At 34.4% G+C, this 20,327-nt stretch overlaps 1 protein-coding gene across 2 annotated transcripts in view; it reads left to right on the forward strand.

Annotated features, from left to right (window-relative positions):
* Window positions 1–20,327, forward strand: part of WDR70 (WD repeat domain 70) — a 125,070-nt gene that overhangs the window by 24,792 nt on the left and 79,951 nt on the right. For both annotated transcript variants that reach the window (XM_086771031.1, XM_086771030.1), the window contains exons 6-8: window positions 10,405–10,464; window positions 14,523–14,656; window positions 19,199–19,352. In XM_086771031.1, coding sequence (XP_086627157.1) covers window positions 10,405–10,464; window positions 14,523–14,656; window positions 19,199–19,352 — 348 coding nt within the window. The remainder of the gene's footprint in view (window positions 1–10,404; window positions 10,465–14,522; window positions 14,657–19,198; window positions 19,353–20,327) is intronic.

Here is a 20,327-nt window from a genome sequence, read left to right on the forward strand (position 1 = left end):
CTATAAGACAGCTTAAATGTTCATGTTTTGAAGGTAATTTATGGGTAGCATGGGAGAATTAGTAATCGAAACAGTAATAGAATTGGAACCAGCTGTGGAAGCTAGATAGGAAATTGTTTTTCCTTCCTGCAGTAACTTAGACATGCTGTAATTTTTAACCCCCACCCCGGTACCTTCCCTCTGTGGTTATAGATCTTTGTATATCTTCTTCTCACCCCCAGTTTTAATTCTGTATCCTAATTGATTAGTAAGTTTGTAGACAATCAGAATATTTGTCACTAAGTGGGATGGTGTGCATAAATTTGTCTCTCTTAAGATCTTGGAGTAAACATTTGAGTGAACACCTTTTTACAATCACAACTGGAGAACTGTTGAAAAGTATAGTCTGTGGACAACTTTCTCTCTAGAGATGCGATTGTTTAGTTTTGCTGACTGTAGTGTGTTTGCTAGGAATAACAGGATCCCGGAGGAATTTGAAGATCTTCACCAATATTACTGTATAAAACCTTATAGCAGATTCCTTATTATAGATATTATTTATTCAGGTTTTTCAGATGAGGAAACTTGGGGTGTGCAGGGATGAAATAAATAGCACAAAGTCAAAGGTCAGGAGTTGGTCTGCACCAGTGGTATATTGTTTTAACTTTGGTCATTAAAACATGTATAATTTAAGAGATGGCTCACTAATGAGGTTGCTGTTGTGCTAGTATAGAGGTTCTTACTCATATCACCTTGATGCTTATGAAATTCTATGCTGTCGTGATCACCGGAGAAGACTTAAAGTGAACATCATTCTCTTCTTTTGACCAGAGGAAAAATACATTTTATATCAATTGTAGTAATCTCCATATCTGTTTTAGATAGCAGTGACAAATATTGAACATCTATTGCTTGTGTTGGCTTCTTAAGATTTAATGAGTCTAAAATAAAATTTTATAGTGTAATGCTGCTGATGGACGTAAATTCACTGCTTATAAAACTTGCAAAAGAAACAGTAATACTTATTCTACTGCGTATATTATTCTAGTGTACTTCCAATGAAGTCCATGTAAATAAAATTGCATTTTGCTCCATGAATTACAAAGGCTTAATTGTAGCACTAACTTTTAAAATATATATAGACGGGAGACTTTTTTGCAAAAAATGTTAAACTTTGTACATGTTAGGTTTCTAAATTCTAAATAATTCTATTTTAAGACGTTTAATCTGGAGAATAGTAAAGCTATTTTAATGACTGACAAACGTCTGAAAGTGTTCTAATTATTAAAAAGTGGGATGGTGATTCTGGAATTCTTAGTGTAACCTTGATTTTCATGGTTTCTCTTAGTGAGTCAAGCAAAGTAACTTAATGTTTCTTTTTCCCTGGAGTTTGCCAGAAAGTTATAATGATAAAGTGTCTGTATAGTTTAGATAAAAGATGTTCTAGAGCGAGATTAATGTAAATAATTAAGTGAACATGCTAACAAGCTGAAAAATGTTATGCATTAATGAAAGTTAGGTTCAGTCTGGTCCTGTATTCAGTGTTGTGTTCTTGGATTCTCTCATGTGTGTCTCTTAGGGCGTATTTCCTGTGGCAGGAGTCACACAAGGAATCTGTGTGGTACAGAAATTCTTACCAAGCTGGATGTAAAATATGTGAATGTGTAAGTGAGGCCTGTGTGCATCTGAACTAAGCATATGACACTTAAAACTCCAAAGAGCTGAGAGTTCACAGTTGTTTGTACTTTTTGATTTCAGAACTAAGCTATTCTTTGGTTACCTGCCAGCCTGAGCAGAGCTTTCAGAGGAAAGATGTCAGTTGTGTGTTTTGTTTCTCCTCATTGTCAACTGATCTGTGGTTTTGTGTGCTATTTTACTGTTTCAAAGTAAGTAGAAGTATTTCATTTTGGCATAAAGGAGTACTCTATTCAGCTCTAAAGAATAATCTTAATAAAGGATGTATAGAATCATAGAATGGTTTGGGTTGGAAGGGACCTTTAAAGGCCATCTGATCCAACCCCCCTGCAAGGAGCAGGGACATCTCCCACCAGATCAGGTTGCTCAGAGCCCCATCCAACCTGGCCTGGACTGTTTCCAGGGATGGGGCTTCCACCACCTCTCTGGGCAACCCGTTCCAGTGTTCCACCACGCTCCTTGTAAAGAATTTTTTTCCTAATATCTAATCTAAATCTACCTCCCTCTATTTTAAAAACCTACCCCTCATTTTATTACAACAAGCCCTGCTGAAGAGTTTTTCCCCATCTTTCCTCTCGGCCCACTTTATCTCACTGAAAATGCTAGTGATTGTGTTTTATTCTTAATGTGATCAGTAGTAGTAACTTTGTGTATCATACTACTGTAGTAAAACTGTGTCTTGACTGAGCATAGGTGCTTTTTTGGTGTTATTTGGCAGTTGTGCTTACTGTTTAGCAAATATGCGCTGTTTATACACATTTGAAACTGAGATGATAAACATGAAATAGGTAGGTGGTTATGTGAGCAGGATGTAATGTATCTGAAATATCACCAGAACACTCAGCTTAAGTAAATCCATCTCCCAGCAACTGCAAAGGAAACTTGAATGACTGTGGGCAATTTTAGATTTAGAACAGTTTTATCAGTGATTACAACTTACTTTAGAAAAGACTCAAGAGAATTTCTCTCGTATGTATCATGAGAACAACTACCATGTCATAAATATTAATATAAACTATGACTTCATAAATCAAGGGCTTGTTATAAATTTATAAATTACCTCTATGAAATTTTAGAATCTAGGTGAGAAATAGTAACGTACTGAAATCTATCTAAAACTATCTCCCAGAGACAGATCACGCAGGCTTTTTGCTGTACTTCAGAAGTGTAAGGTTTATATGTAAAAAAGATATTTGCAAACTATTCTGAGACTCTTAATTGCGAAGCCTTTTCTAAATTGTTAAGCTGTTGAAGTCTTTTCAGAAGGAGAGATGCCAGTAAGTGGCATGAAAGGGAAGAGGAGATTAAATTCATGTTGCCTGTTGTGTCTGGGAACAGTCTCTGAATTCCCGTATGATCATCTAATAAAATATATTGTATCTGACCTGTAATAACATTACAAATTTATTATTTTTAGGCAATCGTGTTGGAATGAAAATTTAATCTAAGGTCTTTTCCCTTGCTGGTTAAATCTGACGAAACACTGATTCAGATCATAAGGAAAAATTTCATGAGGCTGTGAATTAGATGATGTTGAGGGAAGCTGGCCACAGCAGTATTTCCATATTGAATAAATAAATTTACTTCCTGTAGGCATTCAAAAGGAAGTTCATCTACTTAAGCACCTACTTAATTGTTGAATACACCCTGGAGTAATGCATTTTACCTCACTAAAGAAAAGAAAAACCTCTCCGTAGTCTTTCTGTATGTAAAATTCAAAACATAAGTTCTGTGCTAGTTTGAGTGTTACCCAATTTAAAGGATAACTAGGAGTGATTGCATTTTGTAGGACCCTTCCATTGTTTCTCTTAATTTTGAGGTTTTTTGCATTTGTCATGGAGTTATGAGTTATCTACATTTTTTTCCATTAGTAATAGATATTGTGGGTGTTTCATGGGAGTATCAGCCAAGATGATTCATACCAGTGTTTGCATATATCCTTTTTGTTTTCTGTCGTATTTTCCCTTTTCTTTATCAGGCCAAAATTTTAGATAATACACATATAGAGGCCCTGATTCATCCAACCTAATCAAGGCACCTATGTTAGAAATTTAGTTGCCTCGCACACTCTCAATAATTTATGATGAGGGGAAGTCTCCAGATGATTCAGTTTTTTTATACACTGATTCCTCTTCTGGAGTTATTTGTCTCTTTTTGAAGGCTTTATAGGAATTATAAAGTAAGTGTTTTCCATATTTAGATGCATCACATTCATAAACTCAGATTATATGCATCTGGACCAAACTGAATTTAATAACATGCAAGTTTGCATCAGAATACATCTGTCAACTCTAACACCTAAAAGAAAGGAAATTAGAAGTTGTTGAAACATCATTTCAAATCTGAATGCTTCATTTCACATGCAAGTTTGTGGATAATGCACTCTTATAAACCCAAAAATGTTTATTGTTTTTCTGTTGCTGTAAAACAGCATCTTGCCCATCTCTCACGTTGTGGTTTGTCATACTCCATCTTTCTCTTGTGCAATCTCAGTGTATATCTTCAACATTTACTTTCAGTTTAAGTTATGAAGGAAAATAACGGAAAATTGTGGCTCGGAAAACCTGCTCATTTTATGAATGCATGAGGACTAAGTTGTGGAACAAAATGTGTACATCAATGTGTGTTTGTTTGCAAGATGAGTTTAAAAAAGAACCAGAAGAAAACCAATTTTAACTTATTACTGTCTTAAGCTTTCACTGCTGTTACGGAAAATTCAACTGGGTGCCTAAGAGCTTAAAACATTTTTCTAGCGTGAAAAGAGGAATGAGGCATGTGTTCTTCCAGATCTGTGGAATACTCCTTCCACATTCTTTTATCTGTCTTCTAATAGTGTTTCAGACTCAATTATTGAAGGATGGAACAAGATTCTATTGTCTCTATTCATCATCGCTTGAATAGTCTCTTGATTTCATTCACTTAAGTGGTTATAATCTGTAGCACAGTTGGATGTGAGGTAGAAAGGAAAAACTGCATGTTTGTGGCACAGAACTTAACTGCAATACAGGGGGGTTGTGCAGCTGTACCCCTATGAAATCTGATAGACTTCTAAAACTTCTTTCCTCTGAAAAGAGAAGCATTTAGGCTGTATTGTAGGTGATGTTTGAGAGACAGTACTTGGATCCATAAACCAAACACATTTGATATAGAAATGAGCAAGCAACAGCAAGCATGAGTTACTAGTTTGTTTTTTTTTTTCTTGTAACTTCCGAAGTAAAAGTTGTTTAAAGGCTTGTGCTGTTGATATTAGCATATTGTTGTGCCTAGATACTGCAGCAATTGGACTGGATTCCTGTGATGCTGTTCTAACAGTTTATCTGCAGTGGTTTTCTGTGGTATTTTATCTGTCTAAACTGAAGAGATTGTGGTGTTGTACATCTCTGCTTTGGGAATTATGGTGTCAAAAATCCCATCCTTTCTGTTGTCATTATTTATGAGTTGTCTGCCCATTTATTTTATTCTTAAAATCTCATAAGAGCATTTTCTTTCAATATGTTATGTGACTTACAGCACGAATGTTTTTATTAGGAGACATTACATTTCTTTTTTTAACTACTCCTGTCACTCTTGATTACTCTATTTTAGTCTTGCTTATTACTTTGAACTGTTTACTGGAGAAGACTGGAAGATACGGAAAGTTGCTACTTTCTGGTCATAAGGAAGAAGATTTCAGCACTGTGTGTATGCTGAAGTCAAAAGTAAAAGCTTATCAAAGGCTCTCAGACTTTTTCTCCCCTCACCTCACCATGTGCCATTTGCTTTTCCATGCAGTATCGTCATGTTGGAGGGGAAGAGAGGAAGCCTTAAAAAATTTAAAAGAAAACATGAACCTGATGTATTTAAACAAAATGCTTAAAAGTAGAAATTTATTTTTTCCTAGTTGCCAGAAGGCCTGGGATTTGGATGATTAAAACATGATTTTCTACAGGAGGTACTGCATTTGGGAGTTTGAATTGCTGCAGTTTCTTAAGTAGGTGAAGGTAATTCCCTCACCATTTGATGCTAGGGTTTTTTGTCCCCCTCTCTCTTTCACCAGCTATTCATTCTGTCCGTTAGGAACTCACTGGTACAGTCTGTCTTCTAGTGAGGCAGCAGTCATCTGTCAGAACACCTCTCTTAAATCTGTTTTGTGAAACACATAGTTTCACCAGAAATGAACAAATCTCTGTAAAGTGATCTCTTGTCTCTTTCTCTTCACTCCTGCCATGAAGAGGCAGCATCTTGCATGCAGAGTGTACCAAACTAGAGTCCTGGGAGAACAGAATGTTGACTGTTTACACTTCCAGCAGAACACATTTTTTAAGTATAGTACTGGAAGTTTAGTAAAGTAAGTAAAGTAAGTTTACTCTTTTCTCCTCTTCAAGGCAGGGAAAGTGCTCACCTTTACTTTAACCAGTTGGTAGTTTTGCTTTTTTTTTCTTCATGCTGTAGCATAGCTCTGTACCCACAAATGAGAAGTCTCTTCAAGTATGTAGCAAGTCAGCATTTCGGGAGAGCTCGAAGAACACAAGAGTTATCCAGAAAACAAAATTGTATTTTCTTCCAAGGCAACATACAATCTCGAAATCCTCAAGGAAGGCAGGATCCTCTATACTGGAATCTGAGGACAATTGCAAACACAGAGAAAAAAATGGTGTATTGTTTCCTCTGTTAAATTATAGTCTTTTGGGTACCCAGAAAAGTTCCCCTTTAATGGCCTAGTGTGTGAAAGTTTACCTATAGCTTGCAAATCTCTTCCAGACAGGATAGTTCCCATTTAGTGAAATACTGACCTTTACAAAGAGAGCAGTAGAGATACTTTTAGTCATAAATGCATCATTCTGCCTTTCTCTGGTTGGGCAATGAAAAAGTGAGTCATTTGAGGTCCTATATTATAACATATAAGTGTATTTTTTTTTGGTGGGAGGAGGTGAGATTCTAGTGGATAAATTTATTTTTCATCAAGTGCAGTTTGCAGTTACTGTGTATGTGAGATCAGCAGAATATGTAATTGTGGAATTTACATTTTATTTTTCATAGTCTTTGTTTTCATCCATTTAAGCCTGTGAACATAATCTAATGGTCATTCTAAAGTAATTCTAAAATTACTTTTGGGTGGTCAGTCTGTTAGAAAGGCTAACAGATGGTGAAGGTTGAGGTATTTTTAATTGTAACTTCCTCTCTCTGATATGTTCAGTGTTTTTTTTTTATTACTTAGGACCTAACTTTCTCCACAAGCCAAATATTTAGTTTATCGTAAAGATACCAGCCTGTTCCTTTTCCACCTTCTGTATACCTCTGTCTTCTGCCAAGTCCCAGTGGAAACTGGGAACTGAACTGAACTACGACATTATTATTGCCCATATTCACAGTCCTGAGGATATTGAAAGCTGTCTTGCAATAGCTAGATTTCAACTTTTTTTTTTTTTCTTTTAGTTTCTATTCTCTCATTTGCTTTTCCATGCAGTATCATCATTTTGGAGGGGAAGAGAGGAAGCATTAAAAGAAAACATGAATGTGATGTGTTTGTCTTGGTTTGGCCTGTATCATCGGTTTATTTAATTTTTTTTTTTTTGTTCATGTCTTTGATTTTTCTCAGTCTTGAAGACTGACCTAGTTTTAGCCCCTGGTTTCTAGGGCTGTATTTTCTGAGTATTGCTTCTGGATAAAGAAGCTCCCAAAAGGAATGTGAAAAACCCCCCAGCAGTATTTAGGGACAGTGGCGCAGTGAATAGAAGAGTATTGTCAGTCATGGGAGCTTAACAGTCAGCTAGGACTGGAATTCCTTGGAAAAAATGTAACTGCGAACTGCAGATGCCTGATTTGCAGTGTTCCTTTGCAGAAATTATTTAAAAGGTAAGACTTTTCATTTTTTGAGAAAAACTGTTAACTCCTAGAATACACCATTTCACAGTTTTAATATATATTAATCAACATACACCAGAGAATTGAGAATTTTTGTAAAAAAATTAGGAGATATGTCAACACCAAAACTATTTTCCTTTGTTTCTGCTGAAAGAGAAATTTAACAAATTGTCTTTTCCTGATATGGCTTAAAAAGAATATAATAGAAAACTGACAAAATTCCTGTGAAGATTTCCTCTCATCTAGTTTTAATTACAGTACAAACTTTCCAGAGCAGCATTACTGAAATAGTAAAATCAGTTTGTGTAAGCTTAACACCTGGAATCCGAGAAACAACTGAAAGACTTGGAGGTACAGGTACACTTTGGGCAAACTCTACCTTTTTATTTTTTCATACTTACAATAATATTGCAGTATACATAGGATCCTCATGTTCAAATCAGCATAAAATATATTAACTGTATTTTCTTTTGAGAGTGTGAAAAGAAAGGATTTTATGACATTCCTTATTCTTTGGAATGTAATAATTGGAAAAGTGGTAGTTGTGTCTGATTTTTGTGTGTGCATATAGACATTTTTGGTAGCAGGTTAGAGATATTTATAGCATTCTCAGCCACTTAGGAAGTTCATAGTTACTAAAATAGAATAAGCTACCTTGGTTTTTTTTTGTAAATGTTTGGCTGATTTGAAGATGTTATGCCAAGATACATTCCTGGACCTTGTTATCTTAATTTTTTGGTCTGAGTAGTCTAAACAGTTACTTTAACTGTCATGCATCCTTTGGTCACTGCAGAGTGCAGGACTGCTAGCACTCACCCAGTATCTAACTTTCAGGCTTAGGCTGTTTGATTTATCAGGTGGCAGAATCTATTCCTATCTGTTGTTGTCCCACAAAGATAAGTAAACAGAACAGTGTTCAACATGATTGCACTGTAAAGCAAAAATGTTTTTATGCGAGTGTTTCACTCTTCTCATTAAAAGACTGATTTATTACTTGGAGAAGCTAGCAATTAAAATTAAGTAAGTTTTTCTAGCACATTTTGTTTATTAATAACTTTTTCCTGAATTACCGAAAGAACTCTTAAAATAGTTAAAAGTATCCTCTCAAAATCAACTGTGAAAGCCTTTGATTCACAGTAGCAGTACATCTTTTGCTGTGGGTGATGGCAGTATGAATATTGAAAGCTGTTTCCTTTTCAGACTTCTTTTTTTTTGGAATGTACTTAGATGGCAGGTACAGGCACTGACGAGCATTTCTCTGTATCCCAAGAACAGCAAATACCAATTTATAGAGCAGAGAATGATGAAGAACAGAAAACTTAATACGTATTACAATTATACCTTTGTCCAGGGGCCTTATAGTGTCAGTTGAATAATAAACCCGTTTTCATAATCACAGCTTCACTTGAGAATTTTGAGTTACAGCTGCTTCTCAACTTGCAAGCCACTGAATCTGTAGAGGTGTCTCTTCATGCCTTGTGGGCTATACCTTTCACAGTGTCATGTGTAGCCATTTGTAAACCTTTACTGTTAACTTTTCAGACTTAGCATGGACGACAGTCCCTTAAATATTTTTTTGCTCGGGTGCATGTATGATTTCCATGCCGATACTGGAATTCCCCTTCAGGCACCTGTTAACTATCAAAGATGTGTGTGCATATGCTGTGAATGTGAAAACAGAGAGCATGAGTCTTCTACTGGCTTATCTTTATATATATGTGTGTGTGTGAAAAGGGAAAGAAATTATACAGTTGTTTTGGGAATCAAAGCTGTTGTTAGTTAGAGGAAGTAAAGTTAAAAGCAGGGCATGTTTGGCTTAACCAAAGACAATGAAAATTTAAATTTTATTGGAGAAATAAAGCTGATAAAACTGCCAGATAAAATGAGTATAAAGGAAAACAGCCTGATACTATAGCGGCTTTCTGTGGCAAGCATGAAAAAAAGGGAAGGAATTGGCAGAGATGGATGAGGAAAGAGACATAATATAAAATCGGCTTAAAATTATTTTAAAATCAGATTTCAGCAACAGAAAACTATGACAAAGATATTGAGCATCAAAATGATAGATTTTGTCTGCTTTAGGAAACTCAAGTTGTAACAGACAAATGACCATTTTTGAGAATATCGATTCAAATGACCTTTGTAGAACCTTACAGTTACTTGAGTACGTTCAGTACATTTCATTCTGTGTAAATTAACTGTTTTCATGTTCATCTTATAAATGTTTGAGTGATGTGTTAGGTGTTTTACACTGTAATTGTCTTTAATCTGTATGTGTTGCTGTTAAAGGAAATCCCCTGGATAGCATTGTTATGTTATGGCTGCCATTGAAGTGGCAGTTGTGATGTGAGAGCTGGGGATAATCCAGTTCATTATCTTAATGAACCACATAGATATCTTAGCTCCTGTAATGAATTTCTAGATTTTTTTCATTAATTACGTGAAGTTCACAGAGTCCTTTTATTTGAAGAGACATTATGTAATAATGGTGGATTAATGACTAAATTACAGTTCAAGATTGTTAGATGTTGCTGATTAAGAGCCAAATAGAACCACTGAGAATTTTAATGTTTTTTAAAGAAGAAAAGCAGGAAATATTTTCATTTTCTTTTTTTTTTTTTTTAAATGCTCTATTAAGGTAGTCTCTTTTTTTTACAATTATCCTAGTATTTTTAAGCTTATGTCCATGAAAATAAAAATCTGGAATCAGTGTCTTGTTTCCAATGTCACCTGTCTTTCTCCTCCTTAGGTTATGGCTCATGTGAGGGAAACCTTTCTTACTTTTATGTGTATTGCAGTATTGGTTTTTTTGCTTGTTTGGGTTTCTTTTTTTTTGTGTCCTAGCACTATTTTCACAGAGGTGGATTTTCTTTTTTTTTTTTCCAGAACCCTGTCAAGAAAATTCCAGATTCTCATGAAATTACACTCCAACATGGGACAAAAACAGTAAGTGATAACACGTTTTCAACATTTCTTGTTGAACCAGGCCAGTCTATGAAACAAATACTTATTGTCAACTAAAGGTCAAAAGGCTAATTCTTTTTCTTATTTTGTTATTTTAATCTAGCTCTTTTGCAGTTGACAGCGTGTTTTAGAATTCTCTTTGCTTTCCTGTGATAACCCAAATGTGACTTCATTTGACTCAACTGTAGTCTCATTTTCTTCTTTCTTTGTGTCAGGTATACTCTCTGCCATTGTTAGAGCTTCTCTTCTAGGCTAGACCTTCCTAATCTAGATGTAGATCTAGTCTAGACCTTTCTTTGACTGATCGTGGGTTTCAGAGAGAATGTTATTGCTGAAGTGTCAAAGACTTCTTTGTAGCTGACTACAGGTCTTCATTCTCCTTGAATCTTTTATACGTACATTTTATACGCCATTCTCAATTTCTTGAAACCTCATTCTTCCTTGTTTTGGCTACATCTTTACTAGGTTTCACCTCCAATATTGCTCCTTCACTTTCTTTTAAAGGACCACTGTCTGACTCGGAAGTATAATTTCTTTGTTCTCAATATTTTTATCTCATCTTCCAACACAAATTCAACTGCTTTTATGTGCTGATTGATCAAAGATCTGTCTTTATAGAATAGAATTTATTTTCTGGCCATGAATAGCCCTGAATCTATTCCCAAATCCTTTTCCCCTATTCATTATTTTAAAAATTCTCATTTAAAAAGATGATTCCTGCTGCTTATCCTCTTAAGTTTGGGCCATGGCCTAGACTTCAGTGAGAAAATAATACTAGAATTTCTCTTATTGTTACTGAATGCCTGTGTAAGCAATGTCAGCTAGTTAATAGAATTCTCACTCGCAGCATTCTTGAGAATTTCTTTTGAGGGGGGAAAAAAAAGGAAAGGAAAGAAAAAAAACCAATAAATTATTTGAGAGAAATGCTTTTTAATTTTATTTAAACAAGCTAAGGAAATGTATAATTATCCTCTATTGGTTTTTTAAGAAAACTCATGGATTAATTTTCTGTTTATCTAATTAATGTAATCATACACATAATAATTTAACAACAGTAATTTGAGTTTAAGATTGGAATTTTTAGTAATTGCTGGGGGCTTAAATGTAACAGTAAAGATCATAAATGTTTTTTAACAAGCTTTCAGAAATAGTTATTTTCAGAAGTGTTTATTCATTAATCTGACATCAACCAGGAGGGTTGGTCTAGGTGACCTTTAAAGGTCCCTTCTAACCCAAACTATTCTGTGATTCTATCTTGGAATGTGGAGAGGCTTACGCATTTGTTTTATCATAATGCTAGACATACAGACATAGAGGGAGGAGAGGAAAGAAGTAGCAAGTGTATTATAAATGAAAATAGAAATATATTCTCTTTTAAGACCTGTATAAGATACTAGACTAAGCAGAAGTAGAGTGCATTTAACTTCTTTGCATACTAATTTCTATGCATACTAGGATTTACATACTAGTGTAGTAGTGCAAACCAGTTTCCCATTTTACATGTGGCTGTAATTGCTTTTGCGATATGCTTCTTGAATACATTTCCTAACAAAATTTATAATGTACAATTTTGTGAATTACTTTTCTCTGTATTAAACCGGATTTTCTTACAGCTTCTTAAAGCATAAACTCATATTATTTCAAACTAAAAAGGCTTTGTAAAGTGGAAGTTACAGTTTTGGAAGACTTCTGAGGTATTTTGACTGCATGAGAATGCAGCTATCATCACGGAGAGCAGAGGTGAATTGTAATGTGGGTATATATAGAGCACGGTTGTATTAGACTGGATGCAGTAAATGAAACGTATCATTGAAAAAATCAGCTCTTCTGTAGAAGGACTATCTTTTTGTTTTATTTATTTGTTTTAGAATAATGAAACTACTTACCCATATCATTATACACATATAAGGATGAGAACAACTTCATATCTTCATATCAGTGTTTCACGCCAATGTTCTAAAGTACAATCTTCTGATTATGTTCATGCAGTATACTGTATTTCAGCTAACCTTGTGTATCCCATCCGTACCTCTTCAATCTAATGAACACGGGTTTGATGATGACGCTTTTCCTGTGTTGCTGGAGTCTCGGAAGCGATTTCTCAAGCAGAGTCTTTCCAGAAACCTGATTTATTTCCTGGTTGCCTTGCTCCTACAGTGTAATAGGAGTTACTATTCCCAGTGAAACTTTAGAGATACGTATATTTTCTTTCTACTGACATTTCTGGTACATAGGTATGTATGAGAAAATACATAATCAGAGGTATTCTGAGGAGCATGCTTTCTAATATCTTGTTTCACAGCTGATACAAGATACCTTCCTGAGTAGTTATTGTAGGATAGAACACTTGAGTCTCTTAATTGAGTATGTGGTTATTCTGGAGATGCTCAGTTTTTCTGCATGTTAGAAATCATGAACGGAGTGAATGGAGTTCAAAATTTACATTTATATTGTAAAAGGGACATTTTTAATGGAGTTTAATTCATTCTTAGGGATAGAACAAAGCAATATGTTTAAACATCTGATTCAGGGAAGTAAAAAGAAAAATGTTGAGTCTATTAGTAGCAGTGCAAATTAAATTTTGGGGCAGGGGGCATTGGATCAGATCATCTGATGATACTTTGTGTTCTTTAGAAGAGTGAGGTTTTAGACCTTCTCTAAAAGATAATATTTCTGCAGATGAATGGCTCTAAAAAAAGGCAGGAGAATTGGCTTAAGGAGGAGTCAGTTGCCTGGTGAACAGCAGCATTATTTCTGCAACAACTTGGTTTTATTGAAAATGAAATGGAAACTTTAATTTTTAGCAAAACAAATTGAGCATCTTAAAGAATAAATTCCATTCATAACCTGTGTTTTTATTGAAACATTTATTTTCTGTAGGTTACTTTTCCAACTGAACATGGAGAAGGGAATATCTCATGCTAAATTCAATTTTTTTTAAACAGTGTTTTCTGTGGGAACTTTTCAACAGTTTACATAAGTTTTAAAAGTCTCTGTAATACAGTGTATATGCTAAAGCTTTAAAAAAAGTACAATAGTAGACTGATACGTCTTTGATACAAGGTTTTTTTGATGGTACTTCTATATGTCTGCATTAAATCATAGTGACTGTCAGTACGTTTTGTGTATACATGTAAAGAAGATACATGCAGATGAGCATCCTTATACACAAATTATTGTTATTTTTATACATTGATATCTGGAATTTTTAATACAGATTTAGGAATATGAGTAATTGGCTTGATTTTATGTTTTTCTGAAGAAGTTTGATGTTCCTAACCCATAGCTGTGACACTATACTCAACTATACTCAGGTGTTATCTTTTGCTCACAAATTAAGATTTTTCTTCTTTTACTATGTATTCAGTTTTTCTGTTTGGTTGGGTTTTTTCTGACACAGTTTTCTGTGAGGCTGAATGTTCTTGGTGGAATATAAGTAGTTTTTTTTCTTTCAGAATTTTCTACCTCATCTCTTCAAATCCCTTTCCAGGCATTTTCTGGAACTTTTTTAAAAAAACTATTGTTATTTTCACTTTATTTTCTTGTGTTGAAGACTGTCTTCCTCATTGTGAAAGGGCTTCTGAGTCTGATGATTATCTGTCTTATGTAGGTGGGGTAACCCAGGTTTCTCTTTTCAGTATCTTGCTAGAAATATTGTTTGTACTTTTGAGAAAACTCTGGAGTACAGTTTTCTTCACAGAATTGAAACATATACGCATTCTACAATGAAGTGCTTGGAAAGCAAACACTAACCTTTTCTCAGCTGTCTTCAGTGTTTTATTCAGATTATGAAATTCCTATTTCCATTCTTCCTACTCCTTCCAAACTACTTAGACGTTATACAAGGTAGTGAAAATCCATAAACAAAATATAGCTGTTGTATTTTAATAAGGAACTAGAGCACACAGTTATTATTTTTTACTTTAGTAGCATTTTTATCTTGATGACATCTTCTTTCAACTGTAGGAAAAATAGAAAGGTAAAAAGCTTAAAAGATCTTAACTTTTATTTTTTTATTTTTTTTATTTTTTTCTGTGTAGGTTTCTGCTTTGGGCTTGGATCCTTCAGGTGCTCGTTTGATAACTGGTGGATATGACTATGATGTTAAATTTTGGGATTTTGCTGGAATGGATTCCTCTCTCCAAGCTTTTCGGTCCCTCCAGCCTTGTGAATGGTAGGCATGAAGACTGTCTTTTTCACCTGACTTTGCAGTTAACCTCCTGATAAATTGGCCAAAAGCCTTGTGAGATAGCTTGTTTAAAAGGCTTTTGTATCACATTACACTTTTTGTGGTTAATGGAATGTGAACTTAAGAACTTGTCTGCTTAAGTCTTTTCATGCTTTTTCCAAATACTTGCGTATTTTCCCCTTTTAGAAAGCTACAAGTGAGTTTGCAGATGAAATTGTTAATAGTGTATCAGCAAATATATTATGAATCTCTCAGGTTGATTTTCATAGTCATAATCAAAATTAATAGAATACACTTTCCGTATGTACTGTGTTCGCATAAAATTAACAAAGAGAAGAAAGTTAAAGCAGTTAATCCCTTTGTGAAAAACCTCTGTAGTTGCTGCTAGTATTTCTGAGTGGGGAGGTATCTAATTTGCATTAGATCATCTCTTTCTGGAAGCACTGGTCCTCTGCATTGCAGTGATAATTGAAAAGCTACATAGTGTGGATTAAAAGAAGTATAAGTCTATTGTCTTTAAAGAAAAAAAAAATATGTATTTATTTACATTTATTTAGATATTTTTATATATGTAAGTTTAAAAAAAATATACAGGAAACAATTTTTAGAGAGTGATTTTTGTACTATCCATACTGTAAGCAAGTAAAATGAACTTATTCTAGAGAACTGGAATACAGAACTCCTTCAAAAGGAGTACATGTCTAATGCACAACGAACTTTCAGATAAAAACAGAGGTACTTTCTGAAGTTCAGCTGTTGTGGTGCACTTTGTAAGATACTTTGGTACAATTAAAAAAGGGATTGAAATTTATTATGTGCAGTAAGTAGTCCTTAGAATGTCGATTTTTAATCATTATTGTCTTAAAAAGCTACATCTGAATTTTGGTCTGTTTGGAAGATTAGAATGTGTGTGACTAATTATAGACATGCCAAGAACTTAGATAATGAAAAATGAGAAAAAGTTGGGGCTGTTAGCCTTAAAAGGAGCAAAATAGAAAAGGATTCTACTGATGTTCTAAACTGAAAAATCAGGAAAATAAAAAGTGTACTTTGATTTATTATGCCATTTTAATTTCTTTGAAAGACTTCTCTTGTTATAATAAACCAATGAATGGCACATTTCCTTTAAAAATATAACTTAGTAAACACCGCTTTGAAATAAACAAACAAATAAATAAAATTCTCCCAATATGAAGCCACATTCAGACTTTTCTTGCATGAGTTGCATTTACATGATTAGTTAGCAGGGTACAAATGGTATTTCCCTCTCCTCTGTCCTAACTAAGCGATAAGAAGGAGCTGACAGTCTTTACTTCCACAGTAAGAGATTATTTTAACTGAAGCATTTCCAAATGGAGGAGAAAAGTACATTCAAATTTAGTAGTGCTTGGTTTGTGGTGGTATAAGATATGTGGTATAAAAACCACAAGTACAATGTATGTTAATGTGCCATTTCAACAAAAACAGCTTGCAAATACATTTGTAACCTCATTTTGGCAAAAACTGATGGTAAAATATGAGCTTAAAGTGCTTGTTATCCCTGACACTGTTCAGTTAGTTTAAGTATCTCATAAGTATTTTTATGTGTACTTTCTTGTGGTTTGAGTATGTTCAAATAGAAATGAAATACATAAAAACATAAATATGAAGTAATAGTAAAAATAGAATTGTCTGGTGAAAAGTTTGAGAGTTTTGCTTATGTTACAAGTCTCGCATACTAATTTTTAGTTTTTAAAACTATATTATTTAAATACCCCTTCTGTCTATTTTTGTAAATTTAAAACTGGAACTATAGATCTGTCTAGTAAAAAGATCCCAACTCAAGACATTAAGGCATGCTGATGAGCACTATGTGAAATATTATATAACTTACACACAGGTTTATATGTATTCTTTTATTATTTTTTTTTCACTATGGAATTTATTGCAAGGACTATTAGCATTCACAGACCTTAATTTCAAAGAATTCTGAGGAGTTCTGGTATGGAACCTTTAGGTGTTAGCAGCAATCCAGTTCTGGAGCCATAAATTTAGTTTAAGAGTAAAAAAGCCTGAGAACAAATCTGTATTGTCCAGGCTCCATTTTGTAGCATAATATCAGGTTACCTTGTTAATTTTTCCTTGGATCTGGGAGGTAAAAAACTAGTACCTTCAAATCACACGTTGGTGTTAAAGGGTAAGGCAAAGCTGTGTTACGTGTGTAGAGATTACTTGTGTGTCATGATTCTGCTCTGTTCTGCAGGTCCTGGCACAAAGTACTATGTACGTTTGGAAGCTTTAAACCAAAATGGCTTGGATTAATGCTGTTAAAGGGAACTGGGTTTGTAAGTTTCCCAAGACTTTTGCTTTAACATTAATATGAACCAAAAATGTTTTTTTTTAAGAATTACCTCTCCAGAGCCTCACTCTTGGTCATACTCCAATAAACATCTGAAAAGCAGTAACTTCTGGGGCTTTGCAAATACCCTGCTTATAGAAACAATTTTTGGACATTATTTCGAAAGTTCTATTGTACAGTCACAAGGATTTCTTCCCTTTCTTTCGCTAAGGGTTGTGGAAATCTTTTATCTTAGACTAGTTTTTCACATGACTGATTTGATGAATTATTTGTTACATTCCCGTTGTGCTAGGTGCTGTAAAATCAGATACTCTTCCTTGTTAGAAGAAGCCTTAATTCTAAACCTAAGATGAAAATAAAGTTTGTTCAAACATGCAGATACAGTACTACAAAGAAGCAATGAGCCTATGGTCAGTCAAATTATGAACAGTGCCATGTTAACAGTCTGTAGTTTTAGTTTCAGTGCTTCAGAGTCTGAAAAAAGTTTTCTCTGAAGATTCTGTGGGCCTTTACATATTGTAGATTCTCTCAGAAATCAGATTTTACTTCAGTCAAGCTGTTTGATCATATCTGGCAGCCATGTCTTCATACATGAGGCATGCATCAAGCAAAACTATTCTAGGGTAGTTTTTAAATGTTTATTTTATGTAATGTTATTACATTTCAACAATGAAAAGTGCAAAATTTGAATCTGTGCTTTAAATATGTGTTGGGTATTTTGAAAGTTTGAGCCTTATAGTGTCAGAAATACAACTAGGTAAGTACTTCGTTCTACATGCAGTATGTGAGTGGGGCTGAGGAATATTTTGAGATTTGTATGCAAGAGCACTCAAGTACAATTGGGGAAAAATTTTGAAGTCCTAAGATATGCTTGTCACTCTAAAGCTGAATCTGATTAATTCTTTAGGTTCATCAGCTGTCTGCAGAGAATATTCTAGACTTTAGATACTGTTTCTCATGTGGATTTATTTTTAATTTTTTTCGCTGTTTCCTCAGAGCTTAATGCGACTGTCCTTCTTTCTCTTGAGCAAGTATCCATTTTTGCTTTTGAGGCTCGGGATGCTTTTCCAGATGTCGCCTGTAATCTATTTCGGAAATTCCCAGATTTGAGTGTCTCCTTTCTACGAAAAATCAGAGTTTAAAATACTTCAGCCAATTTGGCTGCCAGTTTGTATTACATAATAGGGTGCTTAAAGCAATTTTTGGCTTTTGAATCATAATGTAATCAGTTTTGCCAAACATTTTTTGAATGAGAAACTTATGCTTAGTTGACGTTACTATGATCAATGCAGAACTTTAAAAACATGTATTACAATGTTTTCTGTATTTTGTGTAGTAACTCACAGTTTGAGGACAGATTGAACAGATAATAGCTACTGCTGAGTCGGTCATGAAGTCACTACCATATTTTTTGTTCATAAAGCAGAACGCTGAGAGAAGATGCTGAAGCTGGAAATGGACTTCTCACTCATTAGCCATCCCCCAATTTCAGTTAATATTTTTTTGTCATCTAGGTATTATTCCATGATTTCTGTCTCAGGTTTTCTCAATGGTAGAAGACGTATGTAGGAAAAACTTAACAGCAAATAAGCAATCATCTGAGACATAGTAGTTTGGGCTGATGGTTATCTAACTGTCATGTTTCTAGGGTTCATCTAAGACTGATGAAACTATAGCCCTGAACATAGAAAAAGATGAAAGAATGCTGACATGACTAATTTCCTGATGTACAATGTAGAGGGGAGTTTTATGTAGGACTACGACTTCCTTTTATAGTAATTTATAGATTACTGTAAATCTACATGTTGCTTTTGAGAATATGAACAAGAATTTTCAGACCTGAAGAGCTGAATTTGACACTTACTATTTTTCACTTGGAGCTATAAGAGCATTCTTAAATATGTTTGCCAGAAATGACATTTTAGGTGTCAGCTTTGTAAATAGTATTGTTTGATGTGTGGGTGAAGAAGGAAATGTGACATGCACGTGTGCATGCGCACACACTCACACAGAGGAATAAGAAGCTTCAATACATTCATCATTGATATTTCCCCCCCCCGTGTTTTTAATATAACTTTGTGTATATGTCTATTTCTGCAATAAGTTTTCTCCCCATTGACATGTCTGGTTTAGTGTAGACTTACAGGAATTGAATTCAATTGAAACTTTTTTTTTCTTTTTCTTTTTAGTCACCAAATCAAGTCTTTACAGTATAGCAGCACAGGAGATGTCATTCTTGTTGTCTCTGGGAACTCTCAGGCAAAAGTTCTTGACAGAGATGGCTTCCCAGTAATGGAATGCATAAAAGGAGACCAGTACATTGTGGATATGACAAACACAAAGGTAAAGTCAGAAATAAATTGAATGCCAGAAGACTGACAATATAGTGTATTTTTGTTCTTAATGAGAAACCTCATGAAGTTCAGTAGGGAAGGATGCAAAGCACTGTCTCTGGGATGCTATAGTCCTGTGTATTAAGACATGCTGAAAGTTGTGGGACCTTCACCTGTGGAGGTTTTCAAGACCCAGCTAGACAAAGCCATGGCTGACCTGATAATCTGACTTTGAGTGGCAAGTTGACCTAGGTGAATGAAAGGTCTCTTCCAACTAATGTTTCTATGATGCTACAACAAAAGCATCTGTTTGAAGGTGTTGGGTTGTAAAAATTCTCAGCTTCCTCCATACCCTTGTCCAACCAACAAAAGAAAAAAAAAAAAAAGAAACTATTGATATGGTCTGGTTTCTTGCTTTCTTCTACCCTCCATTCTTTTGCTGATACTATTTACCTCTTTCAAGGCAAGAGTATTGTTACTTACATGCCATGAGTGTAAGACTACTGAGCAACAATGTGCAGATTTTTAACAGTAGTTAAAAATGCAAATGGAGGGGGACTGATTCATAGTGTTGAAGTATTTTAAGAACAGTTGATTGGATTTTGACCACTTTGCCTTCATATTTCCACAAATTATATGAAACAAGGATTCTGTTTACATGGATGATTTAAATTCAGGTCAGTTTTTTAAATAGCTTAAGCCTAAAAAGTAATGATAAAATCTACAGCTCAAACTGATTATAAAGTTGATTTATTTATTGCTTGTAAAGTATATTGCAAAATAACTAGGCTAAATGCTGTTTTGCCTAAAGCCGTTCCTGTCAGATGACTGTTTCTTTTGGCTAGTGATATATGTATATAAAACCATCAAATAGGAACATCTGCTTTAGTTCTTGTTTACTTAAAAATAATTCAGATTTTCATTGTCTTGTAAACTTCTAGAATTCCAGTGTATTGTGGTCCAGCAGTCAAAAATGCTAAAATAT

Source organism: Chlamydotis macqueenii, chromosome Z (assembly GCF_036417535.1).
Source record: "Chlamydotis macqueenii isolate bChlMac1 chromosome Z, bChlMac1.mat, whole genome shotgun sequence".
NCBI lineage: Eukaryota > Metazoa > Chordata > Aves > Otidiformes > Otididae > Chlamydotis > Chlamydotis macqueenii.